Here is a 22,109-nt window from a genome sequence, read left to right as displayed (position 1 = left end):
GTGGTGAGAGCCAGGGGTTGCAGGCTTGAACCCTGCTCTGGTTCATGCAGTCTGAGTGACAGTCCTGCAGCAGGGAGAAAACGCTTTTTGGCTGCATGGCTGCTGAGTGACCTCATGGTGTGTAGCGGAGCAGCTGCGTGGCCCTTCGCTCTGTTCCTGCTGCCTGTGTGATGGATGTAACTGTTTTGTCCCCAGGGTCAGCCGCTCCCCTCTGCTTGGGCTGGAAGGAGCTCAATGGGCTGTGAGCAGTGGGTGGAAGCCCTGGGGATCTCTGGGGACAGAGCAAAGCTGTGCCGTTGGAGTGCTGGGCCTCCAGGTGGGGCCCAGGTGAAAGCTATTCCTTCTGATGGTTGTGGGATGTTACCTTGCTTTAACCAAAGCGTGTTTCAGGAAGGTGCAGATTCTCTTTAATTGCTCAGAAAGCAGAAACAGAACTCAAGAGGCATTTATGTGTCCTGGGTTGGAGCCCTGTTTCCTGTGGTGAGTAGAACAGCAGCTTGTGGCAGTACAGACTCTTCCTTCTTTAAACCTGTGCCTGCGGTCCTGTGACGCAGGTCCTGTGTGTTGTGCAGGTTCGGTGGTAGACCAGATCAGTTTTGTGAAGGCCAACATAGGTGCAGCAATGGGAAGCTGTAGGGCCCTGCTGCCAGGAGCCAGGACTGCCCATGCTTCAGGGCTGCGCTGAGCTGCCGTTCCTGGGCAGCCCCAGGTCGCCGTGAGCTGCACTGCTGGGCAAGGAGCCTTGCTGCAGGGCAGTGGGGCGAGTACTGCCTTACTTGGCCTCCTCTGGGGGATATTCTGTTCCATCTAAGGACCAAACACAACAGGCTTCTTAGATGCTCCCAAGAAGGCATGCAACCAATTTTTTATCTCTTTTTATCCCATTGCCATGTATTTTTGGATCTGGGAAATGAAGAATTGGATAGAAGAGCTTTATAAGCCTGCGGCCCTCTGAGGCAGACCTTGTAATTAATTCTGCAAAGTCTTTTCTTTGTTTTTCTGTTTCTTCTTTCTTGTTTTTAAATTTAATTTTCCTCTTTCCCAGTAACAGCCTCAATATCCCTTTTGGGACCAGGAAGAACTTTCACGCTGTGACTCACAACAAGCTTTTTCCAAAAGCTTCCTCATCTAAACCTAAAACTGAAGTAAGCAGTCTTCTATTTCTGTCCAGATGAAATCCTTGCAGAGGGGGAAGAAAAGGGTGGTCTGCCAAGGGAAGGAAGTTTGAAAGGCAATCACGAAAGGCCCCGAACTACCTTTGTGTTTTGTGCAGCACAGACAACTGTTCATAGCCTCACACTGTCTTTCCTTTTTCAATGAAAGCAGCTCTGGAAGCTTTAAGTCGTGGGAATCTGTTGTCCTTTTATTATAAATTAAGAACAGTAAACTTTCTCCATGCTTTGCCTGAAGAATTCCCTTTATGGAGTCAAAAAATCCACAGACTCAGATTCTCTTCTCTGCAATGTCTTAATCAGTCCGTGAAGTTATTCCTTGTCACTCAAAGTTGTTGCTCATTAAATATCTTGCTGCAGGAGGTTGGTCTGCTATGTTTAAAGTTTAATTTAATCAGGTTGTGGGGTCTCCTCTGGAGACATTCAAAACCCGCCTGGACACGTTCCTGTGTGACCTGATCTATGCGTTCCTGCTCCAGCAGGGGATTGGACCAGGTGATCTTTCGAGGTCCTTTCCAATCCCTGATGTTCTGTGATTCTGTAATTCTCTTTACTAACCAGAACTTTCCTGGAAACATCACATCTGGCAATCATCTCAGCAGTGCCAGCTGCCCTGTCGTGCTGATTACTGATGCCCTAAGCCTCTAAGTATGCACAGAGCTGGAAAACCACTGCAGCGGGGGTGAGTCCTACTCTTACAAGAAGGAATCCTTCATGGAGAAACCTTCTGATTTCTGTGCTGGGTAGACTGTTAACTCCTGGCTTTGTGCAGGTATGCATGAAATCGCTGCAGAGATATCAAGGACTGGCTCTGGAACTATGAAACTGTATGCAGGAACTGTTTGAATGATATGCTGGTCCTGCAGATGCTGAAGCAGTAAGGACACTGAGATGACACAGTGAATTGTGCCATTACCCGTCAGGAGGTTCACTTGTCAGTGGGACAGGACTTGTGGCTCTTCGTCAAAGCATGTGGATGAAATGTTCTGCAGTATTCAATGATGTGAGGGCACAGGCCTCTGTGGTATTGATGCTGATCTGGCATCAGCTGGCACTGATCTCCAGTGTGAGGTGAACTATAGGGCAGTTTTGATGTCATGCTTTTAAATATTTGGGTTTTGAGTGGAGAATATTCTCCATTTGAAGGGCTTGATTTGATTTGGGAAGTCTGTCTTGAAATGTTCCTAAGTATGCAAAGGGGTTCTTGGCACTTTCCAGGACATCTCACATCACGCACCAGTTGCCCTCCTGTAGTCTGGAAGTGGGGCTTTGAAGCTGTGAAGTGGTGGTTTGGGTGTCTTCCTGTCTCTTTTCCCACTGCTTCCCCACCCTCTGGAAGGAAAAGAAAAAGAACGCATTGAAGCAGAAAGTGAAGCATCCTGTTCTTGTCAGCCCTGCTAACAGTGAAGGGAAGCACTGATGTGTGATGTGGCAGGCATGGCTGCTGCTTCCCAGCTGAGAAGGTAGGCTGACCAACACGTGTGCAGCAGAGCAGTGCTGCCAGAACTGACTTCTCAACACTGCATAATGGAGTTCTGGAAATGAGCGCTTTCAGCTTTGATGCTGGGAGAGCGAATGTTTAACAAGCTGTGGTTTTGTAGGGCCTGTTTCTCTGAAGAAAACAATACTAGCACCACATTTATCTTAAACAGCTGATTTAGACAAAGGACCTCAGAATAACAATGTAAGCAGACTGATACTGCAGTTGATTTCCGCCAATTGCAATACTGGGGGTCCTGGTTTGCTCTAGAAAAACTCGTTTGCTTTTTTGTGATTTAGTGAAGAGCAGAGCAGAACTCAGGGAATACTGTGTGAGGTCCCAGAAGAAGGAGAGAAGTGCCATGTTTTAAGTGCAGGCTGCCACTCTGTGATGGATTAAACGTTACAGCACACATAATTTTTTTGCATGCTTCAGAGAGAAGCGATCATTTGTTCAGGGGCAGAGGATTAAGAGCTTAGAGGGCGGGCAGGAAGCCTCAGCTCTGTGTACAGTTTCACCCCATCGGAATGATTCCAGACATCAGGGCAGACTGAAGGGTCACTTCATTATGCAAACAAGGATATTTTTCCAAAATGCCAGCCAATTTTAATATATAAGGATCTGGAGACACAGCTGCTATTTCCAAAGGGTCAGAAAGCGGTGAGTGTGATCGCCAGGGAGACTCCTGCTGTGTATCACGTGCTTTTGGTGGCTTAAGGACAACTGATAATGTATTTCACCCTCAGCTGTGTAAGTCTTTTTCTTCCCCTGAACTCCAAAACTCCTATTTCCTGGTCTTGTCATTTATATTTTATTAAGAGAATAATTTGGAGGTTTGGTCTGAGCTCAGTGCCTGTGAAAGGAGACCACTTTTGTAGTCCTACTGATCAGATCTACATCAGAACCAGAGAATGCAACTTCATAACCAGGAACAGGAGAAAACTGACACGGTGTTGGAGCTCAGCTGGTTACAGAGGGGCTGGCCGTGGTGGTGGCCAGGCGGTCCTTGTGCCGGAGGCTGCTGGCAGAAGTGAAAGCTGGGCTGGTAGCTCTGCTGCCCTTGGGAGCAGCAGTGGGGCTGCTAGGCTGAGATCTGATCTTTTCTAAATACTGCCCCAAAACATTGCCATACGTGCACAATATACCCTAATATTATTAGAGGTCTGTGCCTCATTATCAAACCCTTCCAGCCCAACTAAATGTGGAATCACATAGCTGTGTATATTTACATCCAGTTGCTGTGAATGGACTGAAGTGGAATGAACAATATAAATATTTGTCTAGAATAATCCCTCTAGAACTCATGCTAACTACGAAGGCACTGCAGGACTTACGAACTGGTGTATTAAGCTATCAAAGTGTGCCAGCAAATATTTTCTGCCCAGTGTTGCTTTGCTGGCTGGTAGGTGCCTTGACATCTCTGTTGAATAACCTTGGGAGGCCTTACAAGGACCTGTCTCCAGTTCAGCCTGGATCTGGCTGTGCTCCGGTGGCTCAGGGCACAGGATGTGGATTGCTGGGGCTGCAGTGGTCACACCGTTAGGGTTGCTTGAGTAGGTTCTGGTGTGTGTCAATACAAAGACACCTTCAGAACTTTTGGGAATTTCGCTTTGCTCTTTTAAGATGCCTTGGAAGCTGCATTGGTGGAAAGTTGTGGTAAAGGGGATTGCTGGAGTGATCTCAAAAGCAAAGCACACATTGCATGCAGTGCCATGAGTCTTGCACAGATGGAGACCTGGAGTTGTCTTGAAGTACATCTCCAGAAACATTCCTTCCACAGCAGCCCATGGTTCAGGCAGCACTATCGATTACAGCATAATGCGAAACTTCTTCAGTCACTGTCACTGGTGTTCACTAACTGTGTGCTCCTCACTTTCTTGGGTCCGGTTTGCTGTCATACTTTCACCTGGAAGACCTACTGCAGAACACAGCAGTCCCAACCTGTATGATCCAAACTCAGGTGTGTGTCTGCCCTAATCTGCTTCCTGAAAGCACAGCCTGGGTCAGCATCTGATGCTGTTCCTATAACTGCTTGTTTCAGGAAGAACTTGGGCACAGCACAGAGAATAAGGAACACCAGAGCTATGGTTGGATGAGTGGGGAGTGAGTCATGGTGTGGTACTGTGGGGGCTGAGAGGGGAAACAGTGCTGTGCCATTGAAAGTTATATCATGGGACAAGGAGTAGTGTGTGTTGAAGTACACCCGTGTGTAAAAATGGACCAATTTGGGTGGGAAACAAACAAACAAAAACAATTTTCAAGGCATATCTGCTTGACTCTTCTAACCTTGTTGGTGCTTGTGAAGTTTGTTTTGGTCAGAAATAGAGGGTCAGTTGAAAATCCAGCAATGTAAATAACCTAAGCAGATGGCAGACTTAGAGATGAATGGTAGCTCAGAACAGGGAAGTGAAAAAGAATGATATGTCTGAAAGTGAGCCCTCATGCTCTGCAAACCGAATGGCAACTGGCACAGCTTCCTACCAGCAGCCCAGAAAAAGCTTGTTTCAGCAGTGGGTGTTGGAGAAGCAGTGCTGTGATTGGGTCTATTTCTTCTTAGGAGTAGAATGCTTTTAAGTACCAAATCCCACTTAAAACACAGGCATTAAGTTTAGTCATCTGATACTTGAGAAGTAGGATTTTCTTTTATAACTCATTTTTAGTCCTGGGAGAAGACTTCACAAGCAGCATCTTCCAAGAACTGTTGTGTAAGCACAAGCGTAAGTTGTAGTGAGAAATGCTGATCACAGATACAGTCTGTCAAAGGTAAAGTGAGTGTATTTTGGGGCGGCTTTATGAACAGTGCTGTATGTGTCGCTGGGCTCTGCAGCAGAGCCATTCTGACTGCCCTGTGCCAGCAGTGCTCAGCTGTGCCTCCTCCAAACGCAGGGTAGCCATGCTGCTCCCCAGTGGGCCCTCTGCCTTCCACAGGCACAGCTGCTTCATCTGTTTGGCCCTCTGGAAGGGGTGTCACAAAGCTTTCTTCAGAGGGCATCCCCTGGTGGCAGCTGTTTTGAGTAACAGATTGTTTTGGTATGAAATCATTACTTAAAAGATGTGGAGCTGCTGTTCTCTAGGAGGAGAGCTAATGTGAATGCATGAAGTGAAAACAAGTGAGGTAGTGAGAAGCAGCGGTCGGTGTGTGTACATTGAGCAGGAGCAGCGTGCTGGAAGAAGCACAGGTGGAGAGAGGAGAACAGGAGGGGCTGAGAATGTAACGCAGTCATGGTGCGGTGTGATGACCATCAGCCTCCTGTGGTTTACTGTTACTTGTGTCATAAAAGGGAGACCAGAAGCATTCAGGCCTCACTTTAACCATATAAGACATAACAAGGAGGTGTTGGTAGTGTCAGTGTGCACACTGACCTTGTTGTTTCACAGTGCTAAGCCAGCAGAGCACTGTTCCATCTAACATGGAGCTTAAGAGAATTAAGAGAACTATGCAGCTCAGTCACAGAAATGGTTCTTAATGTAGCTTCCTGTATGTGCAGACTTTAAGTGTGCAGAAGGGCAGTGCAGCCCCAGGACTTGCCTTGGTGCTGTGTGTGTAGTTTTCTACAGGGCTAAAGCAGGGTTTATTCTGTGGTATTTTGGCCAATTGCACTATTTGTGTCTTAAATGGGGTAAATATTGGAAGTGTTCCTCCCTCCTTTCCAGAAGTGATCTCCCTCCCCCTGAGCAATGTCAGTAGTTTTGTAATGCTTGTGTTAATCCATTGATTTAATTCAAATGCTACCTGTGATTATATATGGTATGCACTGTCTGTATTATGTACAACACACAAGTTATTAGCTATGTATAAAATAGTACATAAAACTGAAATAACTTCAAGACAGAAGCCCTTGTTTTATTCATGCTGTGAAAGTGAGGTGTCAGCGTGGCAGTAATGCTGAGCCCTGCCCTGTGCAGGGCTGCTGAGGAGCTGTGTTTTGGTGTCCTCAGAGAGGGAAGCAAAGGGTGAAGGAGGACAGGGGTTGTTTGGGGCTGTTCTTTGAGGCAAACTGGAGGGCGTTTGGTTTGTGCTGGTGTCTGATGGGGATGTGATGTGCTGGGCTGATGTGCATTAGGGATTGTCCCATGGCACTCCAGGCCTGCAGCTCGTCTGGCAGTGCCATCAGGTGGGTGATGGTGTCTTCCTGCTGCCTGACCTTGCTGCGCTCACCAGGAGCCCTGCCGATGGGCTCTGGGTGCCATGGCACTGCCCTCAGGCATCTGCTCTGCTCTGCCTCTGCTGCTGCCTCCTCCAGGTGCTGCCTTTAACCTGGCTTCTGTCTGCTGCCACTAGTACAGCCCATGCATTTTTTGGTCGTTATGCAATGTTTTGATGATCTTGTGCTCACAGTAACTAATGTAGGTGCAAACATCAACATTAATGTCTAAACTCTGCAAGAAGGTAGAAAGGAAGAACTGATCGAAGATCAGTGAGAGTAAAAAATGTGTTGCAAATAAAATGAAACACAAAAGAGCGTTACTGAGCTGGAGTCATCACTGGAACTTGAACTGGGGGAGAGCAGCTCCTCTTGCTTAATGGGAACGTTCCTTACATTACAGGATACTTATGTGAGATCTCTTTGGCTTCTGCTAGCCTTGAGAAACAAAACAAACAAAGTAAATGTACCCAAATGCCTCTGAAGTGAACCTGATCTCTGTGAAATTTGTGATTTTGAGTAAAGATGGGCATTAGTGAGCTGGGATGGCAGAGCTGTATGTGTCTGCATTGCTCCTCAATGCACTTCTGTGGTCAGATACCCAGAGAGGTTTTATTTACATGTTGTACAGATACCCTCAGAAATGAGCATCAGTCCTTGCGTGGGGAGCTCAGACGTCGGTGTATTCGTGGTAGATGCGCACTTCAGACCTCCTGACGCTCTGCAGAGACCTGATGCTCTCACTCCTGGTTCTCATATTTGATTTCCTGAACAGCCTTCGTGAGAATGATCTACACATGAAAAAGTAGATGATTGGATCTAAACAAACATTACACGCAGACAGGAACAGTGTCATTTCCTTACAGTAATACAAGATTTTATGTGCAGAGTCATCCAGCAGTTTATCTAGATGGCTGAAAGTGAAGGGTATCCTGCACAAGTGGTACGGCAGGAAACAGGTGAAGAACACAGCAACTACAACCCTGATGCTTTGGTTATGTTTTCTCTTTCTGCTTGATGAGCTGATGAACTGTTTGCTCGATTTATAAATGTACCTGGATATGGCAATGTAGCACCCTATAAGCACTATCAGCACCACCAGGAAGGTGCAGGTGTTGATGTAAACGACAGCCGTGTGCCACTTGACTCCCAAGGGAGACTTCAGCTTCATGCAGTCATCGATGTTCCTCCTAGTGGGGTAGCCGTTGGTGAGGATGAGGTTGGGTAGGGCGAGGAAGGCCATCACCACCCAGACACAGGCAGAGAGCACCTTGGTGAAGGTGATGCTGTACATCCTGGAGTCCCCGAAGGGCTTCACAACCTTCAGATAGCGGTCGATGCTGATGAGCCCGAGGAAGACGATGGTGGTGTACATGTTGGCATAGAACAGAACTGTAGAGTATCGGCACAGGAACGAGTTGAAGTGCCACGGTCCCAGCTGGGAGTCCTGAATTATCTTGAATGGGAATGTCAGTGTCATGAGCAGGTCTGCAACCACGATGTTCTTGAGGTAAAATATGAAGCTTGTTTTGTTTCTGATGTGGAAAAAAATCCACACGGCCAGGCCGTTCAGCAGGATGCTTGCCAGGAAGATGACCAGGTAGAGCACAGGAAGGACGATGGTGGTGAACTCGTCCTGCGTGGCGTTCCCGGGGGGGCCCACGGAGCGGTTGGGGGCAGCGCTGGCGACCTCGCTCAGGTGTTCCTCTGTGGGGTGAGAGCAGCGTTAGAGTGTTCATGGTGTCCTATGGATGGAGCAGTCTGAGAACTGTCTTCTAGAGTGTCACCTCCCTGGGCAGCTCCCCGGGCTGCTGTGTCAGCCACTGAAAGCAGCGGTTAAATCAGTGCTGCTGAACCCAGTGTATTGCAGCACATGGTGTGAGCACAGCAGTGCTGCTTCCTGCTGGGACAGGGGAGCAGAGCTCTGCTCATCCAGTTAACCAGAAACAGGGCTCTGGGGGGTCTCTTTGAGCCTATTCAAATGCTAATTTGAAATTTAATTTACATGAATGTATTTAAAAATTGCCTTCTCTGTGGATGTTAAGGTTTTGTGTACAAACTCCAGGCTCTTCTACATTATCTCACTTGTTTGTTTAAAACCCAAAATGTTTGTGCCTTGTCTTGGCCGGTAAGCCAGAACTGAAGCCTATGGGGCTGCATGTGGCAGAATACAGCCGGCCTCTTTGAAAAGGACTCATCTGAACGTGGGTGGCAGTGTTGGTGACAGTGAGCTGCTGTTCCCGGCTGTACCTGGTTGCAGTCCATAGGACAGGTTGTACCCCATTGTTTGTGGTGTGTTGTTGTCCGAGGTGCCTCAGGCGTCCCTCTGGCAGCTGCAGGTCCAGGCCTTGGTGTGGGTGGCACTGGCGTTACATTCTGGGGGAGAAGCAGAGGTTAGAGGCAGCCCTGGGCAGCCCTGCACTGCTGGGGGAGTGCAGGCACTACTCGCTGTGAGGCTGCACATGTGGAACCCAGTGTGTGCTGTGGAGGCATGAAAATGGTTTGGCATTGCTCAAGGAAATCTGGTGATACCAATTTCTAAGGTAACACTGCAGATTATTGACTCGTATCATGCAAGTACATATTTTTTCCATGCTTCCCATTCTGTTCATTAGTTTTGATAAGAAAACTACGGCTGAAAGGCTCAGGTCTCAGCTGTTCCTCTGGCCCTGACTGCCTCTCCTATGGAGGTGAACAACTGACAGAAGTACTGAGCCATTTGCAGATCTGATCTTGATGCAGGAAAGGAACAAGTTGTTCCTTCTTTCAAGGTCCCTTCCAACTCTAAGGACTCTCAGTGACTTTGTAAGTTTCAAATTGTCACCAGGTGGCAGTAAAGTAAATCACTGTGCCTTAAAGCCCCGGTTAAATAAATAAATAAACAAACAAACAAACAAATAAATAAATAAATGTAATTCTGTTTTTAAGCTTTTTCTCAGTTTAGCTTCTTTTTGTCTGATGCTGTTTACAAACTCTGGCTCCTGATGAGGCCGTCAGAAGTAATTGAGGTATTTTGTTTTGCCTTGTGCTGAGAAGCAGTGGTCTTCCTCCTAGGGAATAAGAAAAATCTCTGTCTTCCTGTTGTTTATAGTTCACAGCTATTCTTTTTTGCCCGGGGGGCACTGAGATCAAAAGGACAAGTAATTTTATGGAAAGATGCATATCTGTATCTTAGGCAAATAAGAAGCTTATTTCCCTGTTTCTCAGAGCTCCTTTCCTGCCTGGTCCCCAGAAGGTTCCCTGCTGTCCCACAGCCTGGTGGGTGAGGCAGGGACTGGTGGCTGCTGTCTGCCCATCTGACTGGGGAGTGCTGTGGGGTTCAATGGCACTGGGTCAGTTCTGTGCCTCTTACTCCGGGTCCTGAAGGGAATTGCTGTAAATCCTGTTACTAAAAGCCCATGAACCTTTCCACTTCTGTGCCCATCCTTCAGATGGGTATTATCACAAAGGGGCTGTACAGACCTGACAGTGTGTAACGACCATGAGTGCATCTTTGTACAGGAGCAGCAACTGCACTCTCCGAAGGTTCCATCTCTCGACTCATATCAGAAATTGGGCCAATGTTTTCTGACACATATGAGAAGGGTTCCTGACTGCATGATGGTCTCAGACACAGCCCATCAGCATCATAGGGCTGCTGTCAGCAGAGATGGGGCAGGCTGAGACTTTCAGGCCCCTGCTCAGAGTGCATCAGGATGCGGTTCCTTTCCTCGCTGTAGATGGTGTTTGTTTCGGTGGGTGCTGTTATTTGGAGCCACGGGGCTGCTGGTCTGAGTGCTGGGATTTGGGCTGTTACCTTGTAGTTGAAAACTGCTGCAGAGGTTGGACTGCAGCTGCTTGGAACTGCAGTGTTGAAAGTGTTGAAATCACTGTCACAGAAGGCTCTCCCTGCACAGGCACCTACCTACCTGCCCTGGGGAGGGGGCTGCAGCTCCGGCTCAGCTGTGCCTGTTAGTAGCTGCTGGCAGCATTGCACCCACGCTTGCCCTGGGATGCATGTACTCAGGTGCTCACTGTCCCAGTGCCTGTGAAGCCACGTGTGCAGGAGAAGCCCAGCTGATTTCTTGCTGTGCTTTGCTGTCCCTTCCATGCATAGCAGGGCAGGGGAGCAGAAGCATCCCTTCTTTCATGCTTTTCAAGTCACTGCTTCTTCCAGCAGACCCTTTAGGGTCTGACTCATCCTTGTCCTTGAATGGATTTCCTCTCTGTTATCTTATTGCTAATGCTGTTAATACTAAAACACATTTAAAATAAATCCTACATGTTGGTTGGCAGAGGAAAGCAGTATTCACAGCTACTGCCACAGAGCCGTGAGAGCTGAACCACACTGGTCCTGTGTCCTGCCTTGCTGGCACAGCTGAGCTCAGCATCAGCCTCTGTGCATGGAAGGGGTGGAGGATGGAGATCACACCTGCCGAAGGCTGCCCCAGTTACATGTTGCAGACTTTCCCTTATGCTGTTGTAATTCTGAAGCTTTAACATCACAAACAAGTTGCCAAGGGCAGCAGAGATGCGGTCACAGCAGTCCCTGGTTGTGTGACAAATTTTGGGATGCACAGAAATGATCTTGCTTAGGTTCAGAAATTCAAAGGCGTTCAGATAGCTTAATAGGCTTTAATGGGAAACTAAGGAGTACTGGGATAGACAGCGCATCTAGTAGCATGACTGTTATTTATGCTGATAGGTGAGCGATTGTTACTCATCTGAGCAGAAGCTGGTGCGTCCCTTGGCTCTGAAAGCTGTAGCTTTTCTGGTAAAGATCACTGCAATCCAGACTTGAGGAGAATGAAGAACGTTAAGGAATGTTGTAGACGTTTTGTGGCTGTTCTCTGGCTATGCGTTCTGGTAGTGGCTTTTTTACTTGTCTGAATGTGGTATTTCTATGCTGGTTGGTTTTTAGCTCTTTTCTTCAGACCAATCTCATATGGTGTTTCTCCAGCCTCGTGCTTTCATACAAATACATTCTGTCTGGGTGCTTCTGAAGGTGCACTGGAAGCTACTCCTTTGCTCACGTACCTTTTTAAACTGAGCATGCTGTCTTCTCTGTGGCTCATGCTGGCTGTTTTTTTTCTGTCTTTCCCCTAAAGGCTGCCAGTTACAGCAAATGTAGGTTAAGCACATACTGCTTCCCTGATGAGGTAACGTTCTGCTGCCGATGTTGACAGACTGGTTTACGTGCCTGACTGCGATGGCTTCAGATGGGAAATTAAGTAGTAGTCTGCATGGTAGATTTCACTGCCAGATGGGTAGAGAATGACTGTATGGTTTTTCTAATGAGTAAGGCTTTGGGTTGCCTCACTATTTGAAGAAATTCACTACCGTCACATTTAATTAATCTCCTTCTGTCTCTTACTTACAACTCCTGAAAAGTTAGAAAATTTTCTTTGTGAGTTTGAGCAGAGATTTTGGCTCATGGAGCTGCAGGGCTTTAAGTGATGCCCGGTTACCTGAGCACAGCTGCCACTCACTGCATGTCAGCGCAAGGTCTGGTAAGTGGCAGCACTAATGTAAGTGGTAGAAATGTGAAGCAGTTTGTTAACTTTGCTCTCGACTGACTGTGCTTATGTTCTTTTCTATTGCCATCAGAACAAAATCACTGGCTTCCTTTATAATGATTTGGGAACATTAGTGCAAGCAGTAGTACAGAGCCTGCATCCCCGCCCTCTTCTTTACCTCCATCCATTCCCTCCCTGCATCATTTCAGCACACCTGGCATTGGGTGCCTGTTGCTGTGGGCTGAATGCTGGTGAGGTCATGCAGCTGCTTGTATTTCAGGCTGAGCCAGCTGTACGTGTTGGCTGCCTCAGACTGGAGCTGCTCCCACATGTGCTGGCAGAGAGGAGACTGAAGGCGCCCTCCTGGGGCTCTGTGCTCACTGCTCCCCATTCCTGCCTTTCCAGGAGATGTGCAGGCAGCTCTGCGTAAAGCAGACACATTGCCACCCCTGACTGACTGAACTTCAAGCGGCTAAGAAACAAGAACAAGGTATGACTGCAGCTGTGGGCTCCGGTGCCTGGCTGCTTAATCATACCCAGAAACAGGAACCAGTGTCTCGTCTCAGGGAGCTTCACGCCTGCCTCAGTATCTAATACAAAACCCACTTCTTGGTTTCTAGGTTCCTCCTGGAAGTTCCCCTCCATTCCAGGGTTCTTTCAGCAGCTGTGGCCAGCAGCCCTGTCTCTGGGCCAGCTGCAGTGCAGTTTGCTGCCCGTGGGAGAGCTCCTGGCTGAGGGCCCATCCTCTGCCATCCACTTGTCCTCAGTGAAGCCTGGTGCCAGCCCTGGTGAAGGCTGCACCCTGCAGCGTGCTGCACCTGCTGTGGGGAGCAGTCCCTGCCATCGCTAATGGAGCCTTCTGTCCCCACAGCACTGGGCCCAGGAGCTGGCTGTGGGAAAAACCCTCCATGAGCTATTCCTGGGAAAATCAATGCTTCCCCTGTACAGTCAGTCACTCAAGTTTGCATTAATCCTTCTTAATCCTTTGCTATAAATGTAAAATACAGTGTGTATGCATCTGAGTAACCAGCGCCATTGCTCCTTTTTGCTTTCTGCAGCAGCCTTTGCAGTGCTTTATTGCACATACTCCTAAAACATCACATTCAGCTTGTGCCTGTAACCGTTCCATTGCACAGTTTCAGGCCTGCAGTGGGTGCAGTGGGATGCTGCAGTAGGATGCAGTTCATGCAGTAACGCTGTTCATGTGTGAAGTTCTACATTTGCCACTCCTAACACCAGGTATTAAGTTCAGCAGGGGTAGGGGCAGTACCTATAGTGTAACGTGATGTCTTTAGTTTGTTATAAATATCTATGCGTATCTTATTTTCTCAGCATCAGTTTGGGAATATTTTTTCCCAATGATTTTTTTAATATTTAATTTCAAGTGAATGATTGCAAACCCCAATTTTCCAGTATGTGGGATGAGTCTGATGTGAGGCCTGTTTGGGTTCCTGCCTCAGTTATCAAGTCTGTCCTTAATTTTTCTGTCTTTTGGGCTCATTAAAAGTTCATGGACTAATATTGCTTACTTTGAATCAGATTTTCCATACACAGGTTACAAAACCTAGCAGACGTTGTTCATCTTCAGTATAAGGCTGTGTATTTTGGCAACTCATTTGCTGCACCTAAAGATGCATGAGTTCTCTTTCCTCTTAAACATGTCTAAGGGTTCCTAAGTGATGCTGAACAAATGCTTTCAGACCTTTGGTTGCATTAATAAGAACATGCATTTCTTGTGACCTGGAATCAGGAAGTTGAGTACGGGTTGTGCTCTTTTGTGCTGTGCTTTGCAGCTGGCAGACTGGCTACAGTGGTCGGCTGTGTGCACGCTGTTCTCTGTCGCACAGGACGGACTTGCAAAGCAGAATCAAAGTTCAGTGGCTGTAAGACTTGCAGGTGCTCATCTCGAATACTGATTGCTGTGCTTTCTTTGGTTTTGCTCAGTGGTAACTTTATGAAGAAGATACTTTCAGCTCTGCTGAATGTGGGCTGCCGTGTGCCTCAAGGACTGTGGGCACTCAGTAACTCTTCTATTGAGATTTTCAGCCTGCAGAACTCAGAAAACGGGAGGGAGAGCAACAGGATCCTCAGCATTTGTTCTTTGGTGGCCATCGCTTTGCCAGTTCTAAACCAGCGTGGTGTGAAGTGTAGTGCTCAGGCATCTCTCTTAGAGGCTGCAGTTGCTTTTACATGAAGGTTTAGGAGAGAATTGGCAGCAGAAAGGCCCCATTCAGGCCTGCAGGTAAAGGGCTGTTGGTGGCAGAGGAGTGAAATGTTGCAATTCTGATTTTTTTCTAAAAATGAAGAGAGGACAATGTGGTGGTTGACAGAGTTGGGATAATTAATGTTTTCTTGGAATGGCAGCCTCTAATTAGGCAGGAGGAAGGGATTAGCTCTGAGGTGCTTCCTTTGTCTCTGTCTAGAAGATGCTACTGAGTTGTTTCTGCTTGTGCAGAACCTGCCGATAGCAGAAGCCATGCTGTAGCCCATGGAGGTTGCTGTATCTGAGCCTGTTAGGGGGCTCACTTTCAGGCTTTCTTTTTTTTAAACTCGGTATCAGAACGATTTCTGTTTCCTTTATACGCAATTCTGATTCCTGTTGCAAAAGGACAAAATCCACTCTGCTGCACTCAGCTGGGTTTTTCTGTGCGTTGATGCACGTTGCTGACATGGGCTCACCATGTTTGACAGCGAAGCCAAAAAAGGAAGGAAAAGAGACACGTATGGTATGAATGGCAGCGCTGGTGTCCTGCGGGAGCTCCCAGCCCTGTGCCCATGGCAGCAGTGCTGAGTGAGGGCAGCGTGGGCCGGGCTGGGCTGTGCTCGCTGTTCTCACCTGGGTGTGCCAGCAGCGTTTCCCAATGAAAAGCAAGAAGCAGTGAGCTGCCATGATGGTGTCCTTTTGGGTTCAGGGTTGGTCAGATGTGTGACTGCTCCTGGTAGCGCAGGACCTGTGGGTTTGTTTTATTTGTCAAGAAGGTGCTTGGATGGGTAATGGCAGGAAGGGCTGAGACAGCCAAGATGTGGGTATGAACTGCTGAAATCCTGCTGTGCTGCTCCGGCAGCGCTGGGTGAGTAGCTCTGTCCTGGTGCCCTTAGAGGAATGTGGTGTGATGGCAGCGTGGTGGCTGCAGACCTCGGTTCCTGTTGGGTGCATTCTCATAAATGCAGTGTGCCTCGGGTTCCTCCTGGCCGGTCTGGGCATCCCAGCGCTGCCGTGCGCAGGAGCCAGGGGCTGCCGCGGCCGTCTGGGCTGAGCCCGGCCCTGCCCAGCAGGCTGCGTGCTGCGGGGCTGCGTGCCGGCACAGGCCGAGCTGCGGGCACCGGGTGAGCTGGTCCGTCTGCTGCCGCCCTGCCCTGGGGATGCCCCGGCAGCCTGGGAGGGCGCGAGGGTGAGACGGCAGCGGGCCGCGATGGGAGGGAAAGCCGCGGGCAGGGACTGGCGCGGTGCTGTGAGAGCGGCTGCTTGCTTCCCACGCACCCTGAATGCAAACAGGCGCTTTCTGCTCGAAACCCCTCCGCACGTTTTGGCTGCTCTGCCTCCCTTTCCCTCCGCAGGGCGAGCCCTCAGACGGGCCGGGCTGTGCCGAGTGGCTGCCGGCTCCGGTGCCAATGCTCCTGGCATCCCCGTCTGTGAAGGAAGATTGCAAAATCTTCTCTAGAGTGACGGAACGACGTGTGAAACCCTATGAGAGTAACACCGAGCGTGCCCAATGAGAAGGTAGATGCGTGCATCCCTATGGCGCACCTATGGCAAGCCATTTCTGTAAAACATAAAACCTTCAGCTGTGTTGCTGTTTTCAGCTGTTTGTTGCTGAGCGAAACAACTTCAATCTGAAATACTTCTTAAATGACGGGGATCTGTGGAAGTGCCCGTCCCGAACCTTGAGACAGATCTGCCACACGGTGTGAGCTGCCTGCTCAGAGCTATGTGGTTTTTCCAGTGAACCTGGCAAGTTTTAACATGATCGGAGTGAAGCATGAAGGAAGAGAACCTTTATTCTGTACAGAGTAATTAAAAGAATTCAAGCACGCTTTCCTGCCCTGAAAGAGGACAAAAGGATCGAATGCAAACCTCGGACAGCAGATTCAGATGTTACGGTTACTGGATCTTACTTGATATGACTTAACCTGTGCCAGGAAGTAAGGCGTTAAAACCACAAACCCTCTTGCACTTTGAATAGTATCTCGGGAGGAATAATGAGTGGAAATATTTCTGTACTTTTCTCTTGGGAGAAAGATAACAAGTAACATTTACCACCTAATTAATAAGAGATCGGAAGCTCCCACTACTTGAGTCTTCTTCATGCTTTTAATTGATCTGATCCTCAGTTTATGCTTCCATGTCTGGTTTTTCAGCAATTCAGTCTTAATTCCCACTTTCTTTTCGGTTAAGAGCGATTAAGAATGGGAAGATGTACAGAGCAACCTATCAAACGCTTTCCAGATGGTCAGAAACGACTTACCTGTCCCCGCAGTCGCCCTCCGTTTGTCTCTGAGCTGCATCGCGGAAGTGCCTCAGACTCCTCCAAAACGCATCTTGAGATTAAAACAGTCTCGAGAGTATTTCTTGCGGTGAGGTGGTTAAATAAACCATATCTGGAAGTAAGCTTCTGCGCTTCCAATCGCCTCTTTTTGCGGTACCCGATCAGAGAGGCAGAATTCACCTGGCCAGGAGCGACTGGAGCAACTGGCTCTCTCATTCCCAGGAATGACTCACATGCCGGGTAGGCAGCGCGCTCGCGCCCGGCTCCGGAGCAGCCCAGGCCTGGGACGCAGCCGTGATTCACCCAGGGGCGGGCTGCTGTCTGCCCCGGGCAGCGTGCGAGCAGAGCGCTGTGCGCTGCCACCTGTGCACTGTGCCTGTGCCTTCCAGCTAGGACTGTTTGTCTGTGCAGTGAGTGCAAACTGAGTGTGAGGCTGAAAACTCTTGTGCTGGGTAGATGCAAATACCTGCTCATCTAGATTATCGTGTCAGTTATTAATTTGACTGCATTTAGGCGTCTTTAATGTTGTGCTTTGAACAGATTCTCTCTTCCAAATGTGGGATGAAAGTGAATTGCGAAGCCTGTAACTAAGTATTTCAACTGAAATGACTGGACTGCCTGTTGCCTTCGTGCTTCCTGCTGTCACCGTGCTCTGAGGCTGACCCTGGGCCCTCTGGCTCTGGCAGTGTTGTGCTGCTGGTCCTGGTGTGTGTGCCGAGCAGGGGAGTGTGTTGGCCTTGGGAGCACTGAAATAAGCACTGAAGCAGAGTTACAGAAGCAAGAACTTTGCTGTGTGTCAGTAGAGGATGAATTGAATGATTTCCCATTTCTGCAGCCTTCTTAGATAGTAAACAAATAAAGACAGCACCCTCCCTCCATTAAATCTGCAGGAGAAAAATTCATCTTCCAGGTTGCACATCCAGAGCAGTGGCTGCCACATCACGTTTCCTTGACTTTGGTGTCTGTTCCACCTGGACTTCTCTGTGCGCACTTTGTTCTCTTTTCCCCAGAGCTGTGTGTGATGGAACCCCCAGCCCTGCTCTTCTGACATCAGAGCTTTCTGTGCAAGTTCCTTTGGCAGCTGCCTGGAGCCTTGTTGAGCCAGAGCCAGAGCCAGGCCCACCAGCTGCCGTACCCGTGGTGCATTGCTTCCTCTGGCTGCGTGTGCAGGGGAATCCTGAGATCGTTTTCACATTCCTGCTCTCTGCTCACTCCTGGGCAATCTCTGTGAGGTTCTCACTTGCCTCAGGACCTCTCCCTTAATCAGATACAGTCCCTGATCGCAGGAGACTTTTGACAAGGTTCATCAAGATCAGCTTTTGCAAGGCAAAACAGATAATGCAAAAGAAGCTGGCAGGAACACAAATTATAGTTCTGCAGTGTGTGATCTGATCTCAGGAGCTGGGTATTCTGACATTAACTGATGGTCCTGGCATGTGGCAAAAGAAACCTGCCTCTTCCATTCAGTTTTTTTCACAATGGACAGTCACTCTCTGGGATGTCTGAACAACACTGAACTCCAATTTCTGGCGTCTGTGCTCCTCAAAGGACTGCTGAGCTCAGGCACTGACCAGATGTGTTGCTCATGGTCCCAGCATTGCTGTGCGGTGGGCAGCCATGTGCTGTTGTGTCTGCTCTGGTACCTCAGTCATCTCCAGTGCTGGGAATGTCTCTGAGATCTCAAACAACGCTGTGGGAAGTGCTGTGGGGAGGGGAGAGGAGAGAAAAAGGGAAAAGAAAAGCAATTTCTTACAGAGATCCAAGTGTTCAGTAGTTGGCATCCTGTTTTTGGGGGGTTTTTTGTGCGTTTTTTTGTATGTGGTGTGATTGCACATCAACTTTTCTTTAAAATCTCTGTGTTTTGGTGGGTTAGTAAAGCCAAATGAGTTAATAAGCTGTGCTACAGCATCCACTGCAGGCTGCTAAGTTGGAGAAGCCGCGTGGTGGTTCTCAGGTGGGAGCAGGTCTAGGCAGGCCTGTGTACAGAAGGGAGATGCTGTGGATGGGGCTTATTGTAAAATCAGCACCAGTGAGATGTGGGGCTTTGGTACTGAGAGCTGTAACCATCATTGCTCAAAGGCTGGATGTCCCTTCTTGTGTTCTGATGATTACAGAGCGATTCTCAGATTACGTAATAGTCTGAACAACTTCATTACAGTAATTATTGTGTTGCTTTACTGTAAAGCTCCTTTACTATCACATTGGCAGTACAAGCTGTGGGCTTACTTTTTAAGAAGATTAACCACCTGGATAATATATGAGAATCACTTTTTGTCTTTTGAATTAGAAAAAATGGTGGAACCTGCTGTGCCGTGCTTCAGTGTGCAGGAGGTGCAGGGTCCTGGAGATGCTTTGGGAGCCTCCAGCACCTCCTTTCCTAAGGAGGTTTGGTACAGCCACTGCTTGGTGGCTGCCACTGAAAGGCAGGCAGGGAGGGAAGGAGCTAACTAGGAACTCCCTTGTAGAAAGCTCTTTTCTTTCTTCATCCTTGTGCTGCATTGTAGGTCCCTCCTGCTGCACCCCCTGGCTGATGATCCTTTCTGAGGCTGGAAGTCAGTTTGAGAGTCTGCAGTCTTCACATGCAACCTGCTGGCCCTGATTGCTCATGAACTGTCATACGGGGAGTATCCTGGTTACTGGGCTTGGCTTCCCAGCTCTTATTCACAATACAAATTGTCTTATTGTATTCCAAGCAAAGCATGCTGTGTACCATGAGGTTTGTACTGGAGCTGGGCAGTCAGGACATGTGAAGTGCAGAACTTGTCTTGAGTAATGAGCTTACTGTCCCTCTGATACAAAATCTGGAGGGCTAAGTTGTAGGTGCCTTAGGCAATGGCTCTTCCTTTTTCATGGAAGGAAGTAAAATACAAAATAAGAAAAACTATATGCTAGCCTTTGTGTATCCAAATACGATGGGTTTCCTACAAAACTGGTCTTCCTGGTGCCCTGTGGTTCCCCTTTTGGAACCCAACAAGCTGTGAAATGTTTGGAACGAGTATCAGTAGTTTTCATGGGAAACCAGAGCCTGGGAGCCTGCTCTAGGCTCATTTGTCCAAGCAAGTCCAAGGCCTGCTGCCAGCCTTCCCACTTCTAGGCTGTGTGGGGCTCCTTGTCTGGACTGTAGACAAGCCAAGCAAATGCAAACTTGGCTGTGAAAAGGAAAAGCCTCAGTGCTGCATCATGACGATGATGGGCTGTGTGTGCCAGGTCTGTGCTGTGGAACTGCTGTAATACCTCTGTAGCTCTGGGGCAGAGGTGTCAGCACCTCTCCAAGTTAATTTGGGGGAAATTCAGTTTTGGAAAAATATTGACTGTCGTTCTGAGCTGTAGGTGTTGTGGGAGTGAGAGCAATTCCCGGTGGCTCTGGCAGAGCCCTATGAGAAGCCCTGGTGCTGTGCTGTTGCCAGCACTCACTGTGGGGCAGGCCTGGACTCGGGGCTCGCTCCTGCTCATGTGAGAGATTAAATAGCACTGTGCCATTTTTTGAGCTTCAAAAAAGGAGGAGGCAGGGATCTAAAAACTGTACGACTGTTAGAATTTAGGGGCTGCTCCTGAACGTGGGTCAACTAAACATCCCGTCCTCCGGTCAGCGGGCATTTCCCCATGGCAGACCTTGGTCACTGGCTGCTCACTACCGTCCCAAGCAGCTTTGGCAGGACAGATGACTCAGGATCCTCGGGAACCTCCGGCACACCCCATGCTGAAGGAGCACCCCTGCCCATTTTGTGGCTACACCCACCTGTAGGCACAGGCTGCTGGTGTGTGCCTGTGTGCTGCAGGTGTGCACACAGCATTAATGGGAGCACTGTGATCTGAGCGGTAGGAACCTGCATTTCTTTAGGCAGTTGCTAAATTGATGGTTGTTTTAACAGCTAAGAATTTGGTATATTTACTTCAACTAAAGTAGCCAAATTAATCCTCTTAAATACTGCGCGTGTGTGGAGAGAGAAAAATTAATTCCTAGATAGTATTTAATTGTGAGGGGAAGGCACCATTTGAGAAAACCATGATTTGTGGAGCAGTGTAGAAACAATTGGAAGCTGACTAGGGATGAGTTCAGTTTCCAGCTCTAAATGGGTGTTGTATTAAAGAAAGCATTACTGCGCATAGCAGAGGAGATATATGAGCTGAAGTTGCTGTGTGGTGCATCCAGCTGTGTGGTAGAGACAGGGAGTCCTACAGACAGATGGAGTTACATGCAATAATCTACGGACAACTTTGGAAAGATCAAGCAGTATGGAGCAACCTGTATGACTGCATTATGCTACTATAAATAGGCAGTCTAAAAGCAGTAACTGAGTGGTAATCATAGCATCTGGCATGTGCAGTGGGCAGCAGACTGGCATGAGAGCCTGAGAAGGGTAGCTTGCATTAGGGCCTGGTGCATCTCGGCATGGTGCTGGGCTCCTCAGGATGTCTGGACATGGTACTGGGCTCCCTGTGGTGTAACCAGGTGGGAGTGCTGCAGGGAGTGTACAGTGTGATGTGGTGGGGCAGTAGGGGTGGTGGGGGCACAGGAAGCAGTAGAGGTACACTGAACAGCAGGGGTGGCAGTGGGGTTACGATAAGCAGCAAGGCCAGTGGAAGGGAGCAAGTGGTAATGCTTTCCTGTGGCTGCTTCTGCAGCACCATGTCATCTGAGCAGTTGCCCTTTGCAATCCTGGGGCCTCTGCTGGCCCAGCCTCATCAGCTGCTCAGGGACTGAGGTGCAGCAGAGCCACAGAGCCCTCTGCTAACTTCTCTTTGGGGTGGAGAGGAAGGGTGAGGAAGTGGGTAGGCGGCAGGAAGGTAGTTGTGTGGGAGGTGGGTAGGGACAAGGAGCGTGGCCTCCTTCCCTCCGCCAAGTGCGTTTCCTCCTCCCCACCCTGTGCCCTGCCAGCCGGCCTGGTGCCGGGGTGAGACTTCTGGGTTTTGTTCCCAGATAAAGCTAAACTGTTGGAAGCAGCTGTAGCCACTGAGCTGTGAAGTGTTAATAAGAAATGTTGGTTTTTTGTTTGCTTTTGTAAAGCAGATAAAATAATTCCATAGCTTGTTCTTAAGTGATATGAAGGTGTGTTAATTCATAGACAACCACTTGTATTCTGTGGAGTGGATGTGACCTGACGACCGAATCAGCAAAGCCTCTGCTCTTTTTACCTGCACAGCAGCAGCGCAGGGCTACAAGCTGATCAGCGTTACGCATCATTGATGCAGGCAGTTCAGATTGATGTGGTTACAGCTGTGAAGTCATCAGTGATCCAAAGCGATACACATCTCTGTGGTACGAGTGCAGCGGCACTGTGGCCAGGCAGGCGCATCTCAAACACAGCTGGGCTTTCCCGGCTTTGGTT

The 22,109-nt window shown here is 48.7% G+C and overlaps 2 protein-coding genes across 17 annotated transcripts in view; one reads left to right on the top strand and one right to left on the bottom strand.

Moving 5' to 3' along the window:
- MED12L (mediator complex subunit 12L) overlaps window positions 1-22,109 on the top strand; it is a 92,226-nt gene that overhangs the window by 34,050 nt on the left and 36,067 nt on the right. The window lies entirely within an intron of this gene.
- On the bottom strand, window positions 7,386-17,046 carry GPR87 (G protein-coupled receptor 87). Of its 2 annotated transcripts, none has more exons than XM_015872156.3 (3): window positions 16,759-17,046; window positions 9,048-9,173; window positions 7,386-8,504 (listed from the first exon to the last, which is right to left on the bottom strand). In XM_015872156.3, the coding sequence occupies exons 2-3, from the start codon at window positions 9,079-9,081 to the stop codon at window positions 7,468-7,470; spliced, it is 1,071 nt and encodes a 356-aa protein (XP_015727642.2). In that variant the 5' UTR covers window positions 9,082-9,173; window positions 16,759-17,046; the 3' UTR covers window positions 7,386-7,467. The 2 variants fall into 2 exon arrangements, with proteins under 2 accessions (XP_015727642.2, XP_015727640.2); XM_015872154.3 differs by lacking the exon at window positions 16,759-17,046 and adding an exon at window positions 11,059-11,266.

This window comes from Coturnix japonica, chromosome 12 (assembly GCF_054131305.1).
Source record: "Coturnix japonica strain WE chromosome 12, WE-NBRP24, whole genome shotgun sequence".
Taxonomy (NCBI): Eukaryota; Metazoa; Chordata; class Aves; order Galliformes; family Phasianidae; genus Coturnix; species Coturnix japonica.
Note: the sequence above shows the minus strand (reverse complement) of the source record. Positions and strands in the feature narration are given on the sequence as shown.